Below are 18590 nucleotides of genomic sequence, written 5' to 3' on the forward strand. Positions count from 1 at the left end.
ATTGTTCAAAACACTATTTCTTAACAGGTTTTTTAATTCCAAACATATTCAACATAATAACACAACCTTCACATCCAACAGAGTATACAATTTCTAAATTTTTCCCCCCATTTACTCCCCCCCTCCCACGTGACAAACAGCTCCTCTAAAATAGCCATGAACAGCCTCCACCATACCTCAAAACCGCCCTCCGATCCCCTCAGGGCAAATTTGATTTTCTCCAACCTGAGAAATCCGTACAGATCCCCCAGCCCTGCCATAATCCCGTTGGCGTAGCCGACCTCCAATTCAGAAGGATCTGTTACTGGGCAATCAGAGAGGCGAAGGTCATGACATCAGCCCCCTTCCCCTCCAGCAGCTCTGGCACCTCTGACACCGCAAAGATCGCCACCTTTGGGTCCGACTTCATCTCAGCCCCTACAATCCGCCATAGGTTCCTAAACACCGACTCCCAATAGTTCTCCAACTCCTCACACCCCCAAAACATATGGGCATGGTTTTCTAGCCCCCGCCCACACCTCTCGCACTGTCCACTACCTCCGTAAAAGACCTAGTCATCTGGGCCTGAGTCATGTGGGCCTGTGCAACACCTTAAACTGTATAAGACCTGTAAAAGGCCTAACATACGATGAACGTCTGAGGATCCTGGGATTATATTCATTGGGGTTAAGGAGGTTGAGGGGAGATCTAATAGAAACTTACAAGATAATGAATAGCTTAGATAGGGTGGACGTAGGGAAGTTGTTTCCATTAGCAGGGGAGACTAGGACCCGGGGGCACAGCCTTAGAATAAAAGGGAGTCACTTTAGAACAGAGATGAGGAGAAATTTCTTCAGCCAGAGAGTGGTGGGTCTGTGGAATTCATTGCCACAGAGGGCGGTGGAGGCCAGGACGTTGAGTGTCTTTGAGACAGAAGTTGATAAATTCTTGATTTCTCGAGGAATTAAGGGCTATGGAGAGAGAGCGGGTAAATGAAGTTGAAATCAGCCATGATTGAATGGTGGAGTGGACTCGATGGGCCGAATGGCCTTACTTCCGCTCCTATGTCTTATGGTCTTAAGACTCGTCCTTGCACAGGAGGAGGTTGAGTTCACTCGCGGCATTACTTCGCACCAAAGTCCCCATCCTGTCTCCCTCCCCAACTCCCCCTCCCACTTCTGCTTGATCCTTTTCACTAAGGCTGTGCCCTGCTCCCCCAACCACCCATATATGCCCCCAATCCTACCACCAACCCACCCCCCCACACCCGCCGCCCCCCCCCCCCCCCCCCCCCACACCCCCCACCCACCCTCATCCGGGAGCAACATTTTCTCCAAAAGAGTATACTCCAGTACCTGAGAGAATGCAGACAGCTCCTTGCACGCAAAGTCCCACACCTGCCAACCCCACCCCTCCACCTTGGTAGCTCAAACCTGCAGTTGACCTAACCGAGAAAAACTTGTTCGAAACACTCCTGAGCTGGAGTGAACCACACCTCCTTCTGAAACCATCCCGACTTCATGCAAATTGTGGGGTGGCTGCAACCACCATGCTCTGCGATGGAGCAGCCAGCATCGAGAGTTCAGCGTTCAGGGTCATGACCCATACCTTTATTCAGTGTCTTAAAAAACATATGTCAGGAATGGGGGCATGGTCTTGGAATCACATATACCCACTTCTTTCTTCCCCAACCCCCCCCCGCCCCCCCCCCCCCCCCCCCCCCCCCCCCCAATGGATGTTGGTGAAATCCATCCCAATGTCTCCTCTTCCCTCCCTCAGAATTTAGGGGGAGGCTGTACTTCTTTTCCTCACTCTTACCTTCACATGTGCTCCTGTCAGCCAGGAGTCGGAAACCGGAACGGCAGAAACAGAGGTAGCTGCCAACGGTGTTGTGACAAGAATGGTGGCAAACCCGGCTCTCCCCAATCCATCGGCACTCATTCACATCTGAAAGGGAAAGAAAAGGACAGTCATCACATGAGATCAATGGCAAAGACAAAATAAGAGCAGAATAAAACTGTCACGGTGGATGAGTGCAGCTCCAACAACACTCAAGAAACTTGACATTATCCAGGACAAAGCAGCCCATTTGATTGGCATTGCTTCCACAAACATTCACTCCCTCGACCACCAACCATGTGTACCATCTACAAGATGCACGGCAGGAATTCAGCAAGGCTCCTTCGGCAGCAGCTTCCAAACTCACAACCATTACCATCTATAGGGACAAGGACAGCAGATACATGGAAACCCCACCACCTGGAAGTTCCCTCCCAAGTCACTCACCCTCTTGACCTGGAAATATATCGCTGTTCCTTCACTGTCACTGGTTCACAATCCTGGTACTCCCTCTCTAACAGCACTGTGGGTGTACCTCCACCACACAGACTGCAGCAGTTCAAAAAGGCAGCTCACCGCCAGTTTCTCAAGGGTAACGGCAGCACGGTCAGATCAATTAAACTTGGACTTCATACCTTTGTTATAAATGTGATGTTTCCTAAAGACGGTCTCCTTTAATTCAAGGTAAAATGGAGTAGGGGAGAAGGGCATGTGACCTCCTACTAGTTAAGCCTGGCAACACACCCATGGCATTTGGTTGTCATGGAGGTCCTGGACAAATCCGCCTGAAACTCAAGTGCCAGCTTTCATAACTGTACACAAAGGAAGGAGCAGCTGTCCTTGCTATTTGCAGCCTCTCCGACTCACAGAGGCAGTCAAACCAGAGGAGCCGTGGAAGAGAACACACAACAGGTGCTGCTAAGGCAAGCAGAAGAAAAGGACTCTTTTAGATTAACCACCCAGTGAAGGTCTGATGGGGGCAGAACCCATGAACCAAGGATCAAAGATTGTAAAGATTTAGAGGCCCCAAATCACCAGATGGAACTTGGTTGGAGTCCACTCTTATTTTCAAAGGGTTGAGTGAAGAAGACTTCCTTTAAAAGGACACTGGGAAATTCACCTTGGCAAAGCAGGGAGATGATAGCCTGTTAATGCTGGGAGGGGTTGGTCTTTAAATTAAAACTTCGAACATATGAACAAGGATAGGAGTAAGTCATTTGGCTCCTCAAACCTGCTCCACCATTTAATAAGATCATGGCTGATCTGATGGTTACCTCAACTTTGCATCCCACCCACCCCCAATAACCTATCCACGTCTACCTTAAAAATATTCAAAGAAACATGACTCTCAGAGAGAAAATTTCTCATCTCAGTTTTAAATGGGTGAGCCTCTTATTTTTAAACAGTGATCCCTAGTTCTAGATTCTTCTACAAGAGGAAGCATCATTCCCACATCGACCCTGTCAAGGCCCCTGATTTGTTATGTTCTAGGTGTAACATAAGCGGCTTCCTTGTGGTGCATTTGACAAAGGAAGGTTCAGATGTGGAGATAACTTCAACACGTTTATTAAACTATTTACACTTCTATTACTCGGATTCGACACTACTGCTAATCCTACTATAGGCACCCAGACTGACTAACCAGTTGCTGCAATCCACGTGGTGGGTGTAATAGTGAATCAACCCTGTGTCTCTACTCACTGACTGTCTCCACTGGAAAGAAGCAGATCATGTGTGTGGTGTCCTTTATATATGGGTTGGTGTAATGCCCTCCTGTGGTTGTGTCACCTCTGTGTGTATCGTGAATGTCCATTGGTCATATCCTATCTAATTGATCTCTTGGTTGAGTGTGTGTGTGTGTGTGTGATGTCTCTGGTGCTCCCTCTAGTGTCTAGCTAGCCTACATGCATTTACATTGATGCACATCACCATATCCCCCTTTTTTATATGTTACATATTTTCTGTACACTTTGAGAAAATTGAACAAAGAACAGGTAGATAAGGTAAGGTATATACAAGTCATGGGAACAGTGATTAAACAATAAGTCCAAATCATTCGTGTGAGTCCAAAAACCATCAATCATCATGGTCAAATGTCTCTCTTGGTTATGAACGGCATCAACATCCCTGTGCCTCAGGAACCAAGAAGTTGTCAAATCACTTCGCTGTCTGATTTGGAGTCCCTTTCTTTTTCCGATGTTTGTGATGGTGCTGTCGGATGGCATCTTGTAGCTGATAAGGTGTTGACGTTGTAGAGGTACCATCAACAGTATCATTCGAGGTCATGGATGTGCCATATGTTGAAGTTGGATAAGACTGTGCATGCTGGTTCTGGCCACATGCTGTGCTGGAAGGGTGATCCTGCTGAGAAGCGTAGAAGCTTGTCGAATTGGAAACAGAATTGCTGCGCGCATAAATACCTGGTGATGGTGTGAAACTAGAACCTTGCATCTGATAGGGAATATGCTGTCTGGCCAGGCTGGGGTGCAGCAAATCCTGGGCTGTAACTAAGGCATCCAGTCTGTAGTGCAGATTGCGCTTGCGGTAGTCCTCCTTCGGTCTTGATTCCATTAGTGGGCAATCTGTAGTGCTGGTCTGTTTGAGAATATGCTGCATAGACTGGTGGCTGCTTCATGCCTGAATACTGGGTTTGTCCAACATGAGCTGTCATTGGCTGCACTGCTGGTGTGGAAAAAATGTGTGGGTATAGCTGTGGTGAATATTGGTGTATTCCTCTTGGCCTGTAGCCGCTGCTTGTTATTACTGACCCAGTGTAATTGTTAAGTGATCCATCTCCTGTCGTTGTGGCATCTGCTGTCACCCTGAGCATGCCATCACTGAGGTTGCGGCACTCCCTGTCTGGAGTAAAGTCTGGCTTACGTGAATCAGAGTTGGCGTTTGGTTGCTCCCCATCTGGAGTCTGATCTGTTTTAACTGAGTCAGTGTTGGTTTGTTGATGCTCCCCGTCTGGAGTCTTAGCAGGTTCACTGGAGTCAGCTGAGATTTCTTGAAGCTGCACGTCTGGAGTCGGAACATGCAGGAATGCATTGACTTGTGGAGAGGTTCGAGCGAATGAGGGTGGAAGTATCATGGTGTCACTGGAGTCACCAGTGGTCTCACAGTGATCGTCGAGTGCCTCTGTACACACTAGCTGAGATCTGTCACTTTGCACATCTTGCATGGGAGGTGGGATGCTGTCGTCACTCGTCTCCGTGGGTAGAGCCTCAGTAGCTGCTTGTTGTTCACTTGGGTTGGGTAAATTGTCAGAGTCTTCATCTGATGGTGCAAACAATGTGGGTGGACTGTCATTGTCTTGCTGTTGTCCTTCATTTGGGCTTGGACTGTCATCGTCGCTTTGTTCTTCACTGTAGCATGATAGACCGTCATGGTCGTCCTGCTGTGCACTGGAGTGTGGTAGACTGTCATAGTCTTCTTGCTGTTTACTTGAGCATGACAGAATTGCATCGTCTGCCGCTAGTTGGTCAGAGGAGATTGCTAGACCCTCATGGTCTTGTTCCTGCAAGGACTGCGCGTCGGAGTCTTGCTTTGCTTCTATTGTGGAGGCTGTCCACGAGCTCGCTGCGGAGGCTTGTGACACTGGAGTCACGTCTTGTGTGTGCAAGGACTGCGCTCTGGAGTCTTTGCGTTTCTGCAATTGTGGAGTCTGTCCACGAGGTCGCTGTGGAGGCTTGTGACACTGGAGTCACTTCTTGTTAATGCAAGGACTGCGGTGTGGAGTCTTGCGTGTCTTCTTTCGTAAAGTCGGGAACCCTGAGCGGTGCATGGACCACGCTCTGTGTGGCAGCAGGCCGCTCTCTGTGGGCTTGTACCCCTCTCTGTCTCTTGATGTCAGGCCGCAGCATAATCCTGCACTCACGAGTCGGGATGTCATATCTGCTGGGCTGAAGATCCTCAAATCCAAAGAACTCGTCGTCGGGGTCGTCAATGTGCAACACGTCTAGTTGCAGTTTGGATTTGATACTGGGGTAGCCTCCCAAGGTGAAAGGTTTGTCTCAGTCGTTGTCTTCTAGGACCATATCATCACTGCTTGCGTTGGAGCTGGCATTGGGCTCGTGAGGTCCAGAGAAAATGTAAAGGTCAGTATCGAAGGTCGGAATCATCGGTTTGGGCGTAGGTAACTGCTTTTTGCAGGGTTCTTCGGAGGTTAATTTCATTTCCTGGTTCAATTTGAGGCATTGTGCTGTTATTCCAGGTGAAGGAAAGTTGTTTTACGGCTTTAAAATATTTTTTCTTTGATTTGGGATGTTTCCCCTTTAAATGGTCGTGGTCCGGGGCCTCTGACGTCACGATGCATGTGACATCGTACGTAGGAAGCGTGCGCGCATGCGCAAATCGCTGTTCCTGTACCGGGGCTGTGTTCGTGATTGCGCACGCGCGGCGTCTCGCGCATGCACAAACGGACATTCCCGTTCTGTGCGCTTCTCGCGCAACTGTGCAAGTGCAGTCCCTTTAGAAAGATGGCCGTCGATCAAAATTGTTTTCTGCTCCGGGATCTCGGCCTCGTGGTGAGTACTGGCGCTTCTCTTACCTTTTCTTGCTGGTTGGAGTGTGTTTTCCTCACAGTACTTGCCGAATTTATCCAGGACTGCCTGGAAGTCACTCCTGTTTTGCCCTTTGGAGAACTTGAATTTTTAAAAGATTTCTTCTCCTCTGGCACTGGCGATTGTGAGGAGAAGCTCTGTCTTTTCAGCATCGGCCACCTCTTCTAGTTCGGCTACTACCAGGAAGATTTCAAACATTTGCCGGAATACCCGTCAGTTTTCGCGGAGATCGCCGTGGCACTGGAGCTGCTGCAGAACCCGGATCTCGAACATCTTGCCTGGGTATCGTTGCTGGTTGTCTCTGTACGCTGAGGTATGGCTATATGGATTGAAACAGTTCACTCCTGGTACCATGATTTGTTATGTTCTCGGTGTAACATAAGCGGCTTCCTTGTGGTGCACTTGACAAAGGAAGGTTCAGACGTGGAGATAACTTCAACACGTTTATTAAACTATTTACACTTCTATTACTCGGGTTCAACACTACTGCTAATCCTACTATAGCTACCCAGACTGACTAACCAGTTGCTGCAATCCACGTGGTGGGTGTAATATTGAATCAACCCTGTGTCTCTGCTCACTCTCTGTCTCCACTGGAAAGAGGCAGATCATGTCCTTTATATATGGGTTGGTGTAATGCCCTCCTGTGGTTGTGTCACCTCTGTGTGTATCGTGAATGTCCATTGGTTGTGTCCTATCTAACTGATCTCTTGGTTGAGTGTGTGTGTGTGATGGCTCTGGTGCTCCCTCTAGTGTCTAGCTAGCCTACATGCATTTACATTGATGCACATCACCACAGCCCCGAAGGATATTTTATGTTTCAATCAAGTCACCTCTTACGCTTTTAAACTACGGGTGACACAGCAGCACAGTGGCTAGCACTGTAACTTCACAGCTCCAGGGTCCCGGGTTCGAGTCCCGGTTTGGGTCACTGTCTATGTGTTGTCTAGACGTTCTCCTCGTGTCCGCGTGGGTTTCCTCCGGGTGCTCCTGTTTCCTCCCATAGTCCAAAGATGAGCAGGTTAGGTGGATTGGCCATGCTAAAGTGCCCTTGGTGTGCAAAAGGATTGGATGGGATTATTGGGTTGCGGGGATGGGGTGGAGGTTGGGCTTAAGTGGGGTGCTCTTTCCAAGGACCGGTGCAGACTCGATGGGCCAAATGGCTTCCTTCTGCACTGTAAATAAATTCTATGTCTAAACCCCAGTGGATACAAGCCAAGCCTGTCCAACCTTTCCTCAGAAGACAACCCACCCATTCCAGGTATTAGTCTGGCAAATCTTTTCTGAACTGTTTACAACCCATTAAAAAAATGTCTTAAATAAGGAGACCAATACTGTACTCCAGATGTGGGCAGCACGGTAGCACAAGTGATTAGCACTCTGGCTTCACAGCGCCAGGGTCCCAGGTTCGATTCCCCGCTGGGTCACTGTCTGTGCGGAGTCTGCATGTTCTCCCTGTGTGTGCGTGGGTTTCCTCCTGGTGCTCCGGTTTCCTCCCACAGTCCAAAGACGTGCCGGTTAGGTGGATTGGCCATGATAAATTGCCCTTAGTGACCAAAAAAAAAAGGTTAGGAGGGGTTATTGGGTTTCGGGGATAGGGTGGAAGTGAGGGCTAAGTGGGCCGGTGCAGACTCGATGGGCTGAATGGCCTCCTTCTGCACTGTATGTTCTATGTCTATGTGGACTCAATGGAGCTCTGTATAATTGAAGCATAAACTCTCTATTTTTGTATTCAATTCCCCTCACAATAAATGATAACATATATTAGTTTTCCTAATTATTTGCTGTATCTGAACACTAGACTTCTGTGGTTCATGCACTAGGACGCCAATATCCTCTGCAAGACTACATGCCTACTAGAGTATGGTATAACGTATAAACATGGTGTGGGGTTTTCCATTGTGTTAAGAGGTTAAAGGTGAGGATACCTGTTCTTTCATTTAGTGTATTAGTTGCACAATAAGTTTTTCTTAGTCAATATTGATTTTAGTGTGTTGGTCACAGTACAATCTTAAAATGTGAAATCTTGCTGTGCTCTTTGAGTTGGTCATTGGGAATTCAAACCTCTTTATAAAGGCTTTCAGTCTTTCCAGGGATTGTAACACTTAATGGGTTCAATTTTAGCCCAGCTCACTATGCAGAAAACCCATAGGATTGGGCAGAATTCCGGTTTCGCCTGGATCTGACTTAATGTGAAGTAAAAATGGGTTTGGTTCAACTTGGTCAAACTGGTCCTGTCAGCATCCCAACAGGCCAGTTCAGTTAAAATTGAGGTCCATATTTATTTTGTTGTGTCAACTCTTCCCTTTCTTCTTCTCCATTCCATGAAGTACTGTTCTCTTGCAGGGAAACGGTTCCAATAGTCCAGCTGATCTGGATTGCTGACACAGAGGAGAGACTGACCCCAATTATGTAACAGCTAGATGTTTGCTGTTTCCTCTCCCCCATCTCTGGGAACTCTAACCCATCCAAAAAGTACCCCATATCTGCCTTCTCCCCGCCAGCCTCAGAAATATACAACCTACAATAAAAGACCTCAAAATCCTTATTGATTCGCTCTGGTGCCGACATCCGCTGCTCTTACCTTCACAAATCCCGGCACCACCACCTGTCATCTCAACTGTTGGGCTAGCAGGCGACTAGCCTTCTCACAGTACTCATACTGGGCACCCTAACACTACAAAGCTGATCCACCGCCTTTCCCGTTGTCAGTCAGTCCAACTGTCCCTGCAATTCCTTCCTCTCCGTCAAAAGCTCCCTAGTCGGGGCTGCTGAATATCTGTGGTCTACCGTCACAATACCCTCTAGCAACCTCCTGCTCTCCTCCCTCTCCACCTCATCCCCATGGGCCTTTAAATAAATCACCCCCTCCCGGACCTTCAATGCCTCCCGGAACGTGGGCGCAGAAACTTCCCCGTTCTGATTAAATTCCACAGCATTCTTTATGGCAAATTGTAACTTATCGCAAAACTCTTTATCCGCTAGTAACCGCGAATCGAATCTCCACTCCTCTGTGCCTACCCCAACTCAAGCCTCACATCTACATAATGCAGCTCATGGTCCGAAATGACTACGCCTGTATACTCCGTCCCCACCACTCCTGCTAGCACCTTCTTCCCCATCACAAAAAAGTTTATTCGGGAGTATACCCGATGAACCAGGGAGAAAAAGGAATATTCCCTATCTCCTGGGTGCCTAATCCTCCACGGACCTACATCTGTTCCATAAACACCCCTAACTCCCTGTCCTAACCATCAATTTGGACCTCAACCTGCCCACCCTCGGGTCCAGCACACAATTAAGATCACCCCTCATAATCAGCTCATGAGAGTCCAAGTCCGGAATGGGCGCAAACAGTTTCTTAATAAAATCCACGTCCTTTACCCATAATTGCGATTCTTGCAGGAAAGTCTTATCTGCCTTTAGACTTTTATATGCGCAAATACCCTTGACCTTATAAATGGCCCATTTAGCCTTGGACATTACAGGTTACCACCCTCACTGGGAGCTTCCGATCATGCCCCTCTACTGAGGTCTGCCATCATCCCCTAATCTACAGTCCACCCAACTATATGCTCTCCAAGCCATTTGAGCCCACACAAAATCACCGCCCCCTCCATCTTCCCCTTGGTTTACCTTGAAAAACAAGTACGCCACCAACTCCACCCCCTCTCCCCCGCCCGCACTGCCCCCGTTTACTAGCACGTCTCGCAAACATGGCAGTTCCTGCCTGGAGGCCCAAAAGAAGGACCTCGCCTCCATCACCCACCTCACTCATCCACCCCCAACCCTGCACACCTACCAAAGTATCCAAGGTAAGACAAAACCAACAGCCCATCAGCACTAGGAAGCGGAAGCGCACATAACAAACATTACACCATACGTACAAAATCAATAACACATTACAGATGACATGAAAAAAAAACCCTGACAAATCTTGAAACATACAAAGCATTCCAACCCGAATCCTCCCCAGCCCATGGTCTCGAACAAAGTCATTCGCCTCTTCTGGTATCTGAAAATAGTCTTCCTTGCCCTTGAACGTAACCCACAACTTGGCAGGGTAGAGCACCCAAACTAAACCTGGCTCGGTAGAGCGCTGCTTTGGCCCTGTTGAATCCCGCCCCCCTCTTGGCCAGGTCCTTCCCAATGTTTTGATATATCTGGACCCGATTCCCCTCTCAGCTACAGTCCTGAGTTGCTTTGGCCCACCTCAGAATCTACTCCGTGTCTGGAAACTTGTGTATGCACACAATCACAGCCTGGGGCGGCCCCCATGGCCCTCAGCTTCTGTCTTAGGGACCGGTGGGCCCGATCCACTTCGGAGGCCTTCTCAAATACGTTCTCATCCACTACCTTCTCAAACATCCTCATCACGTAGCTGGTGGCCCTCGTTCCCTCCATACCCTCCAGCAGACCCACGATGCACAGATTCTGCCACCTGGACCGATTCTCCTGGTCGTCAACCCTCGCCGCAGAACCTTGCACATTAACCCCAACATCGACATCTCTGTCTCCAGCGGTACGATTCAGTCACTCTGGTCTGAGATTGCCTTCTCCATGTTCTATCATCGCACCTGTGTCTCCAGACTATTCTCATTCCAAAGACCAATGCAGAGGTGCTACGGCTCCCTCAATCACCCTTGACCAATCTCCCTGCAGTACCTTGCGCTGCTGTCGAAGATCATCTTTAATGAAGCTCATAAGCTGTTCCATCTGCAATACGGCCATCGACGCCAATCCACCCCCCTCCACCGTCTTTCCCAATACTGCTGTGACACGAAGCTCCTCCAACTCCTAAGCTAGGGATTTCACCGACTTTTGTCATCCCACACTGGGCGAGAATCCACCACCCGCCTCACTTCTCACAATTTGTCACCAAAAATCACCCATCACCTCCATGTAGGAGCCACCCAGTGTGCAACTGGTCAAACCATGGCTACCACCGGAAGTCTCACTTTCAAATATTTATATTCTACTTTTAATCATAGAATCATAGAAATTACAGTTCAGAAGGAGGACTTTTGGCCCATTGAGTCTGCACTTGTCCTTGGAAAGAGCATTCTACCCAAGCCCACACCTCTACCCTATCCCCGTAACCCAGTAACCCCACCCAACCTTTTTGGACACTAAGGGTTATTTAGCTTGGCCAATCCACCTAACCTGCACATCTTTGGACTGTGGGAGGAAACCGGAGCACCCGGGGGAAACCCACGCAGACACGGGGAGAACGTGCAGACTCTACACAGACTGTAATCCAAGCCGGGAATCGAACCTGGGACCCTGGAGCTGTGAAACAACTGTGCTACCCACTGTGCTACCATGCTGCCCTTGTGCTACCTTGCTGCCCTATGCTAATCTGGTTCACATCCACAAGAGCATGAACCAGATCACATCAGCTGGAGCGGGCCGGGAGCATTCGCACACTGGTTGGCGCCTGATACAAATCCTGTTTTGGCTTCTCTCGGAAATCTCCCGACATAGCAGGATTTGCGCCGGGTGCTATGTGGCCAGTGAATCGCCCCCGAATATCCATCGTTTACCTGATGAAAACCATCAATTCGCCAAATGCCTCTGCCAATTGACCATACATGGTGATTGGACAGTGTATTGGACTAACTGTCATTTTCCCAATCCTGCCAGCTAGCCTGATATTATTATTTTCTCAAAGTTTGTGTGAGAGGCTGACCTGGTATACAGAAATGAAATCTGGGTGTTAAAATGGTCTGGGCCTCATGTTGGCAAGTCCAGAGGTATCTGATGCTCATGCTGATCCCCCACTCACTTGCAGCTGTTAAAATTGGCACCATGGGGACTTACAATCAATCACTCACGAGACGAGATGAGAAGGAGTTGAACGATGGCTTTATTACGCAGACTTGTTCCCCAGCAGCACAGTTACAGAATGCGGCTGCTGGGAGAACCCGGGCTCTTATACTCCGCCTTGCTGGGTGGAGCCAGCAGGCGGCGGAGCCAGCAGGAGGCTGATCCAATCGGGATCCAGTGTCTATCTACCAATAGCCTCTCAGCATCCCAGGGTACCTTAATACCCCTAATACATACCACGACATTCACTCCTGGTTAAAAAAGAACCCGGCGGGGTAGTGGGCCGTATGGTGGTAGGGGTTTCCAGAGTCGGTACCTAGGATGCCGCTAACACGGCGGCTATGCTCCGGTATTAACTACTTACAATGCCGCTTTTACTGGGCAACCCAAAAAAAATTATTTACAGAGGCATTTCGTGCTTCATTATACAGATTCGATGAGTCGGATGGGTGCTCTGGTCATCCTCGCCGATCGTCTTAGCCCCGGTGGTGATGCAGGCACAAGTTCTGGCCTTGTCGTCTCTGGGAGCATCGCGATGCCTCGTCCCGCTCCAATATCCCTATTCGGGGCCGGGGGAAGGACCGATCCACTCTGGAAGGGGGCGGCTGTGGGGTGCGCCGGCGGGAGGGAGGGGGTAATCGGTGTTGGGGGTGTGTGCGTGGCTCCAGAGGGGGTCACTGGTGTTGGGGGGGGGGGGGGAGTCGGGGCTCCGGCGGGTGCCAGGTCCCGCAGGGAGACCGTGTCCTGTCGGCCGTCGGGGTACGCCACGTAGGCGTATTGAAGTTTCGCGTGGAGAAGATGAACCCTCTCGACCAACGGGTCCAATTTGTGCGTCCGCATATGCTTTCGGAGCAGAATGGGTCCCGGGGCTGCCAGCCAGGTCGGAAGTGACGTTCCAGAGGAGGACTTCCTCGGGAAGACAAGGAGGCGTTCGTGAGGTGTTTGATTCGTTGTTGTACACAGCAGCGACCAGATGGAGTGGAGGGCGTCCAGGAGGACTTCCTGCCAGCGGGAAACTGGGAGACTTCTGGACCGCAGGGCCAGTAAGACGGTCTTCCAGACCGTTCCGTTCTCCCTCTCTACCTGACCGTTCCCCCGGGGGTTGTAACTGGTCGCCCAGCTCGAGGCGATGCCCTTGCTGAGCAGGAATTGTCGCAGTTCGTTGCTCATGAAAGAGGACCCCCTATCGCTATGTATGTAGGTGGGAAAAACCGAACAGTGTAAAGGTGGTGCCAAGGGCTCTAATGACCGTGGCTGCGGTCATGTCGGGACAGGGGATGGCGAATGGGAACCGGGAGTATTCGTTAATCACGTTCAGGAAGTACGTGTTGCGATCGGTGGAGGGGAGGGGGCCTTTGACGTCCAGGCTGAGGCGCTCAAAAGGACGGGAAGCCTTTATCAGGTGCGCTTTCTCTGGCCGGTAGAAATGCGGCTTGCACTCTGCGCAGATCTGGCAGTTCCTGGTGGCGGTCCTGACCTCCTCGATGGAGTAGGGCAGGTTGTGGGTCTTCACGAAGTGATAGAACCGAGTGACCCCCGGGTGGCAGAGGTCCTCGTGGAGGGTTCGGAGACGGTCCACTTGTGCGTTGGCACATGTGCCGCGGGATAGGGCATCGGAAGGCTCGTTCAGCTTTCCAGGACGATACAAGATCTCATAGTTATAGGTGGAGAGTTCGATCCTCCACCGCAAGATCTTGTCGTTCTTGATCTTGCCCCGCTGTGCATTATCGAACATGAAGGCCACCGACCGTTGGTCAATAAGGAGAGTGAATCTCCTACCGGCCAGGTAATGCCTCCAATGCCGCACAGCTTCTACTATGGCCTGGGCCTCCTTTTCCACTGAGGAGTGGCGGATTTCTGAAGTCTGGAGGGTGAGTGAAAAAAAGGCCACGGGTCTGCCCGCTTGGTTGAGGGTGGCCGCCAGAGCTACGTCAGACGCGTCGCTCTCGACTTGGAAGGGGAAGGACTCGTCGATTGCATGCATCGTGGCCTTTGTGGTATCCGCTTTGATGCGGCTGAAGGCCTGGCAGGCCTCTGTCGACAGGGGGAAGACCGTGGACTGGATTAGCGGACGGGCCTTGTCCGCGTAGTTGGGGACCCACTGGGCGTAATAAGAGAAGAAGCCCAGGCAGCGTTTCAGGGCCTTGGAGCAGTGGGGGAGGGGGAACTCCATGAGGGGGTGCATGCGTTCGGGGTCGGGGCCTATCACTCAATTTCGCACTATGTAGCCAAGGATGGCTAGACGGTCGGTGCTAAACACGTTTCTCCCTGTTGCATGTGAGATTCAGGGCGTTTGCGGTCTGGAGGAATTTGCGGAGGTTGGCGCGTGGCCCTGCTGGTCGTGGCCGCAGATGGTGACGTTGTCGAGATACTGGAACGTGGCCCGCAAACCATACCGATCAACCATTCGGTCCATCTCCCGTTGGAAGACCAAGACCCCGTTAGTGACGCCGAATGGAACACTTAAAAAATGGTAGAGCCGCCCATCTGCTTCGAAAGCAGTGTATTTTCGGTCGCTCGGGCGGATGGGGAGCTGGTGGTAGGTGGACTTAAGGTCCACCGTGGAAAAGACCTTGTACTGTGCAATCCGATTGACCATGTTGGATATGCGGGGGAGAGGGTACGCATCCAGCTGCGTGTACCTATTGATGGTTTGACTATAGTCTACGACCATCCCCTGCTTCTCCCCTGTCTTTACAACTACCACCTGGGCTCTCCAGGGACTATTGCTGGCCTGAATTATGCCTTCCCTCAGCAGCCGCTGGACTTCTGACCGGATAAAAGATCGGTCCTGGGCGCTGTACCGTCTGCTCCTAGTGGCGACTGGTTTGCAATCCGGGGTGAGGTTCGCGAACAGAGAAGGCGGATCGACCTTGAGGGTCGCGAGGCTGCAGATAGTGAGTGGGGGTATAGGGCCGCCGAATTTAAACGTTAAGCTCTGGAGATTGCACTGAAAATCCAATCCCAGGAGTGTGGCAGCGCAGAGGTGGGGAAGGACGTACAGCCGGTAGTTTTTGAACGCCCTCCCCTGCACCGTGAGGTTGGCGATGCAGAACCCTTTGATCTCTACAGGATGGGACCCCGCCACCAGAATTTTATTTTGATTACTTGGGTGGATCGGAAGGGAACAGCTTCTTACCGTATCATGATGTATAAAACTCTCCGTGCTCCCAGAGTCGATCAAGCAGGGCATTGTTGATGCTGTTTGGAGCATTCGGGGCCGCGACTGGTCCAGGGTCACCGAAGCCAGTCGTAATTGTTGCACCGGGGCGTTTTCTTCAGGCCCCGTGCGACCATCCATCCCGAGGTCCTCAGACGTCAGCCAAAATGGCGGCGTCCACGGGTCGCACACGGTCGGGGTGGGCAAGATGGCGCCGCCCATGGATCGCACGTTGCCGGGAGGACACAAAATGGTGGCGCCCATCCCTCTCGCATGGAGTCCGGGACCCAAGATGGCGGTGCCCATTGGCCGCACATGGATCGCTGGGGGGGCTGAGTTTGAGGTTCTCCCCCAGAGATTGCGGCTACCCCCCGGGCCTGGCACACAGCAACGAAATGCCCCTTTTTGCCGCACCCTTTACAGAGGGTCGAGCGGGCCGGGCAGCGCATCCGGGGGTGTCTCCCCTGCCCGCAAAAGTCCCCCCGGGTGATCCGCTGCTCTGGCAGCACAGACCTGCGGGGGCGGCATGGGGTTCCGGCAGTTCAGTCGCGGCGGGGGTCCACGGTGCCCAAGGGGCTGCCGAACGGTCGGGGGCGTAGGCGCGGGCGTTCTGTGACGCCACATCAAACGAGGCCGCGAGGGCCCGTGCCTCTTTGAGGCCTAGTGTGTCTCTTTCAAGCAATCGCTGGCGAATTTGGGATGAAAGCATACCTGCCACGAACGCATCTCGGACCAGCAGCTCTGTGTGTTCATTAGCCGCAACCGATGGGCAGTTGCAGTTTCTCCCCAGTATCAACAGCGCATTGTAGAATTCGTCCAGCGATTCCCCGGGGATCTGCCGTCTCGTCGCGAGCTGGTGGCGTGCGTAGACCTGGTTGACGGACCGAACGTAGATTCCTATCAGCATCGCGATCGCCGTCGGGAAATCTTCCACATCCTCTATAAGCGTGTAGGTATCAGGGCTCACCCTGGCATGCAGGACCTGGATTTTCTGTTCTTCTGTAGGTATGCCGGGGGCCTTTCGGAGGTATCCCTGGAAACACGCTAACCAATGTTTAAAAGTGGCTGCTGCGTTTGCCGCGTGGGGGCTGATTCGCACACACTCCGGCATGATTCGGAGCTCCATGTCCTTAAAAGCTTGCGTAATAAATTGTAGCACAATCAATCACTCACGAGACGAGATGAGAAGGAGTCGAACGATGGCTTTATTACGCAGACTTGTTCCCCAGCAGCACAGTTACAGAATGCGGCTGCTGGGAGAACCCGGGCTCTTATACTCCGCCTTGCTGGGTGGAGCCAGCAGGCGGCTGATCCAATCGGGATCCAGTGACTATCTACTAATAGCCTCTCGGCATCCCAGGGTACCTTAATACCCCTAATACATACCACCACACTTACGTTTTCAAATATTAAAGAAACAAGATAGGGTATAAAAAGGGAACTACTTCCACTGGTTGGAGACTCTAAGACAAGGGAGATGGTCAAAAAACTGGGGACAGATCTTTCAGGAGTGAAATTAGGAAACACTTCGAAACACAAAGAGGGCGGTACAAGTTTGGAACCCCCGTCAACAAATGGAAATTTATGCGAGGTCAATTAACAATTTGAAATCTAAGTTTGATAGATTTTTGTTAACCAAAGGTATGAAAGGATATGGGGCAAAGGTGGGCCTTTAGAGTTAAGTTGCAGTTCAGGCATAGTAAAATAGTAAAACAGGTTCTCGAGGCTCAATACCCTCTCCATGACTTGATGCTGTTTTGAAGTTGGTCCCAGATGAGGACATCAGGCACCAAGTTCACATTGAGCAAGACGATCCACTCCTGTGGGCCAATGTATTTTATCATGCAGCATTTCTGACCTGTTACACTCAGCACAAATCTTTATGACCTTCCTGCTTTAAAAATGTCCAGCTCTACAGGCAGACTTTAGTCAGAGTGACTATTCCCCATGCAACTGTGGAATCAACCAGCAGAACTTCATAACGACCCCCTGATGAGTTTACATGAAATTATGCTCCATCTGAGTCAATGGCTTTCAGCCCTCTTGTCCTTCACATTTAAACTTCTGAGAGTGAGTTTACCTGAGTAATAGTTCAAGGTTCCTCCCAAGCCCCACCAAGGGGACATAGTCAGAAATCCCAAAACATACTCTATTGATGTTTATTTTCATTGTACAATCAAAGTGCCTGCTCATTATTTATAACACTCTGCTAATGTTAGCAGTGAGCTGCTAATGCTGGAGCTTGCATGCTGTCTGGCACAGGGTAAGTCCACTCTGACTTGTCTAACTCAGTTAACTGAATCGGCCCAACTCCATGCACACTGAGAAATCACATGCTGGAGAGAGATCTGCTGCCTATTCACACACTTCCAAGAGGTTATGTGAACTGCAGCAGGGGCAGCAATCTCTTTACCCAGATAGTTTCAGCGCTGTCTCAGAATGACAAATCATCTTCTATACTGCACAAGCTGCTGGTACTGCTGCATTATGCTACCTTTGATTTTGTGCCTTTGCTTTAATGCAGTTAACTCTCCAAGCTGACCTACTATTTAATTTGCTCTCTTAACAATGCATCACAGTATTGACTTTTCGTAGACTTATTTCACAATACATTTATCCTATCCATGCAAATCTTCATTCTAACGGGACAAAGATGAGGACCTGTGTTCCTACCAATGTGCATGTACCAAGATAAAAGTATACCCTGAACCCCACAAATCAAATGCCAACTGTTTGTTTCACATCTGAGAGCCACTGAACACTTTCACAGCGCATGATTCACATTATGGCATGGCTCCACAACAGCATTTGATCTCTCTGGCTGGTCTACAAGATCCTCACTTGGACCAACAATTGCTCTCCATGAGCACCGCCTTGGCACATTTCGAGCTTTGTAGGACTGCTGTGATCCTAGCAAGACTATCTGAGGCTGCAAACAATTCCTGTCTGGCTACCTTCCAGCTGGCCAACGTGGCCGACCCACCCTCCCACTCATTTAATGGTTCCTTGAAGCTCATGAGGCTGCACAACTTCAACCATCTCATTTAGAGTATTCTTTTGCCTGATAAACACAAGTCAGAAACAGCTTGTTTCAGCAAAATAGTGCCTGATTTGGGCATTGCTGGTAAGTTCCAGGAGTTTCACCCAGTGACAATGAAGGAATGGCAATATATTACCACAGAAAGATTAGATGTGACTTGGAGAAAGAAAGACTGGCACTTATG

The 18590-nt window shown here is 50.3% G+C and overlaps 1 protein-coding gene across 3 annotated transcripts in view; it reads right to left on the minus strand.

The window, feature by feature from the left end:
* LOC140431033 (von Willebrand factor C and EGF domain-containing protein-like) overlaps nucleotides 1–18590 on the minus strand; it is a 633994-nt gene that overhangs the window by 281325 nt on the left and 334079 nt on the right. For all 3 annotated transcript variants that reach the window (XM_072518932.1, XM_072518933.1, XM_072518934.1), the window contains exon 9: nucleotides 1798–1926. In XM_072518932.1, coding sequence (XP_072375033.1) covers nucleotides 1798–1926 — 129 coding nt within the window. The remainder of the gene's footprint in view (nucleotides 1–1797; nucleotides 1927–18590) is intronic.

This window comes from Scyliorhinus torazame, chromosome 10, assembly GCF_047496885.1.
Source record: "Scyliorhinus torazame isolate Kashiwa2021f chromosome 10, sScyTor2.1, whole genome shotgun sequence".
Classification (NCBI taxonomy): domain Eukaryota; kingdom Metazoa; phylum Chordata; class Chondrichthyes; order Carcharhiniformes; family Scyliorhinidae; genus Scyliorhinus; species Scyliorhinus torazame.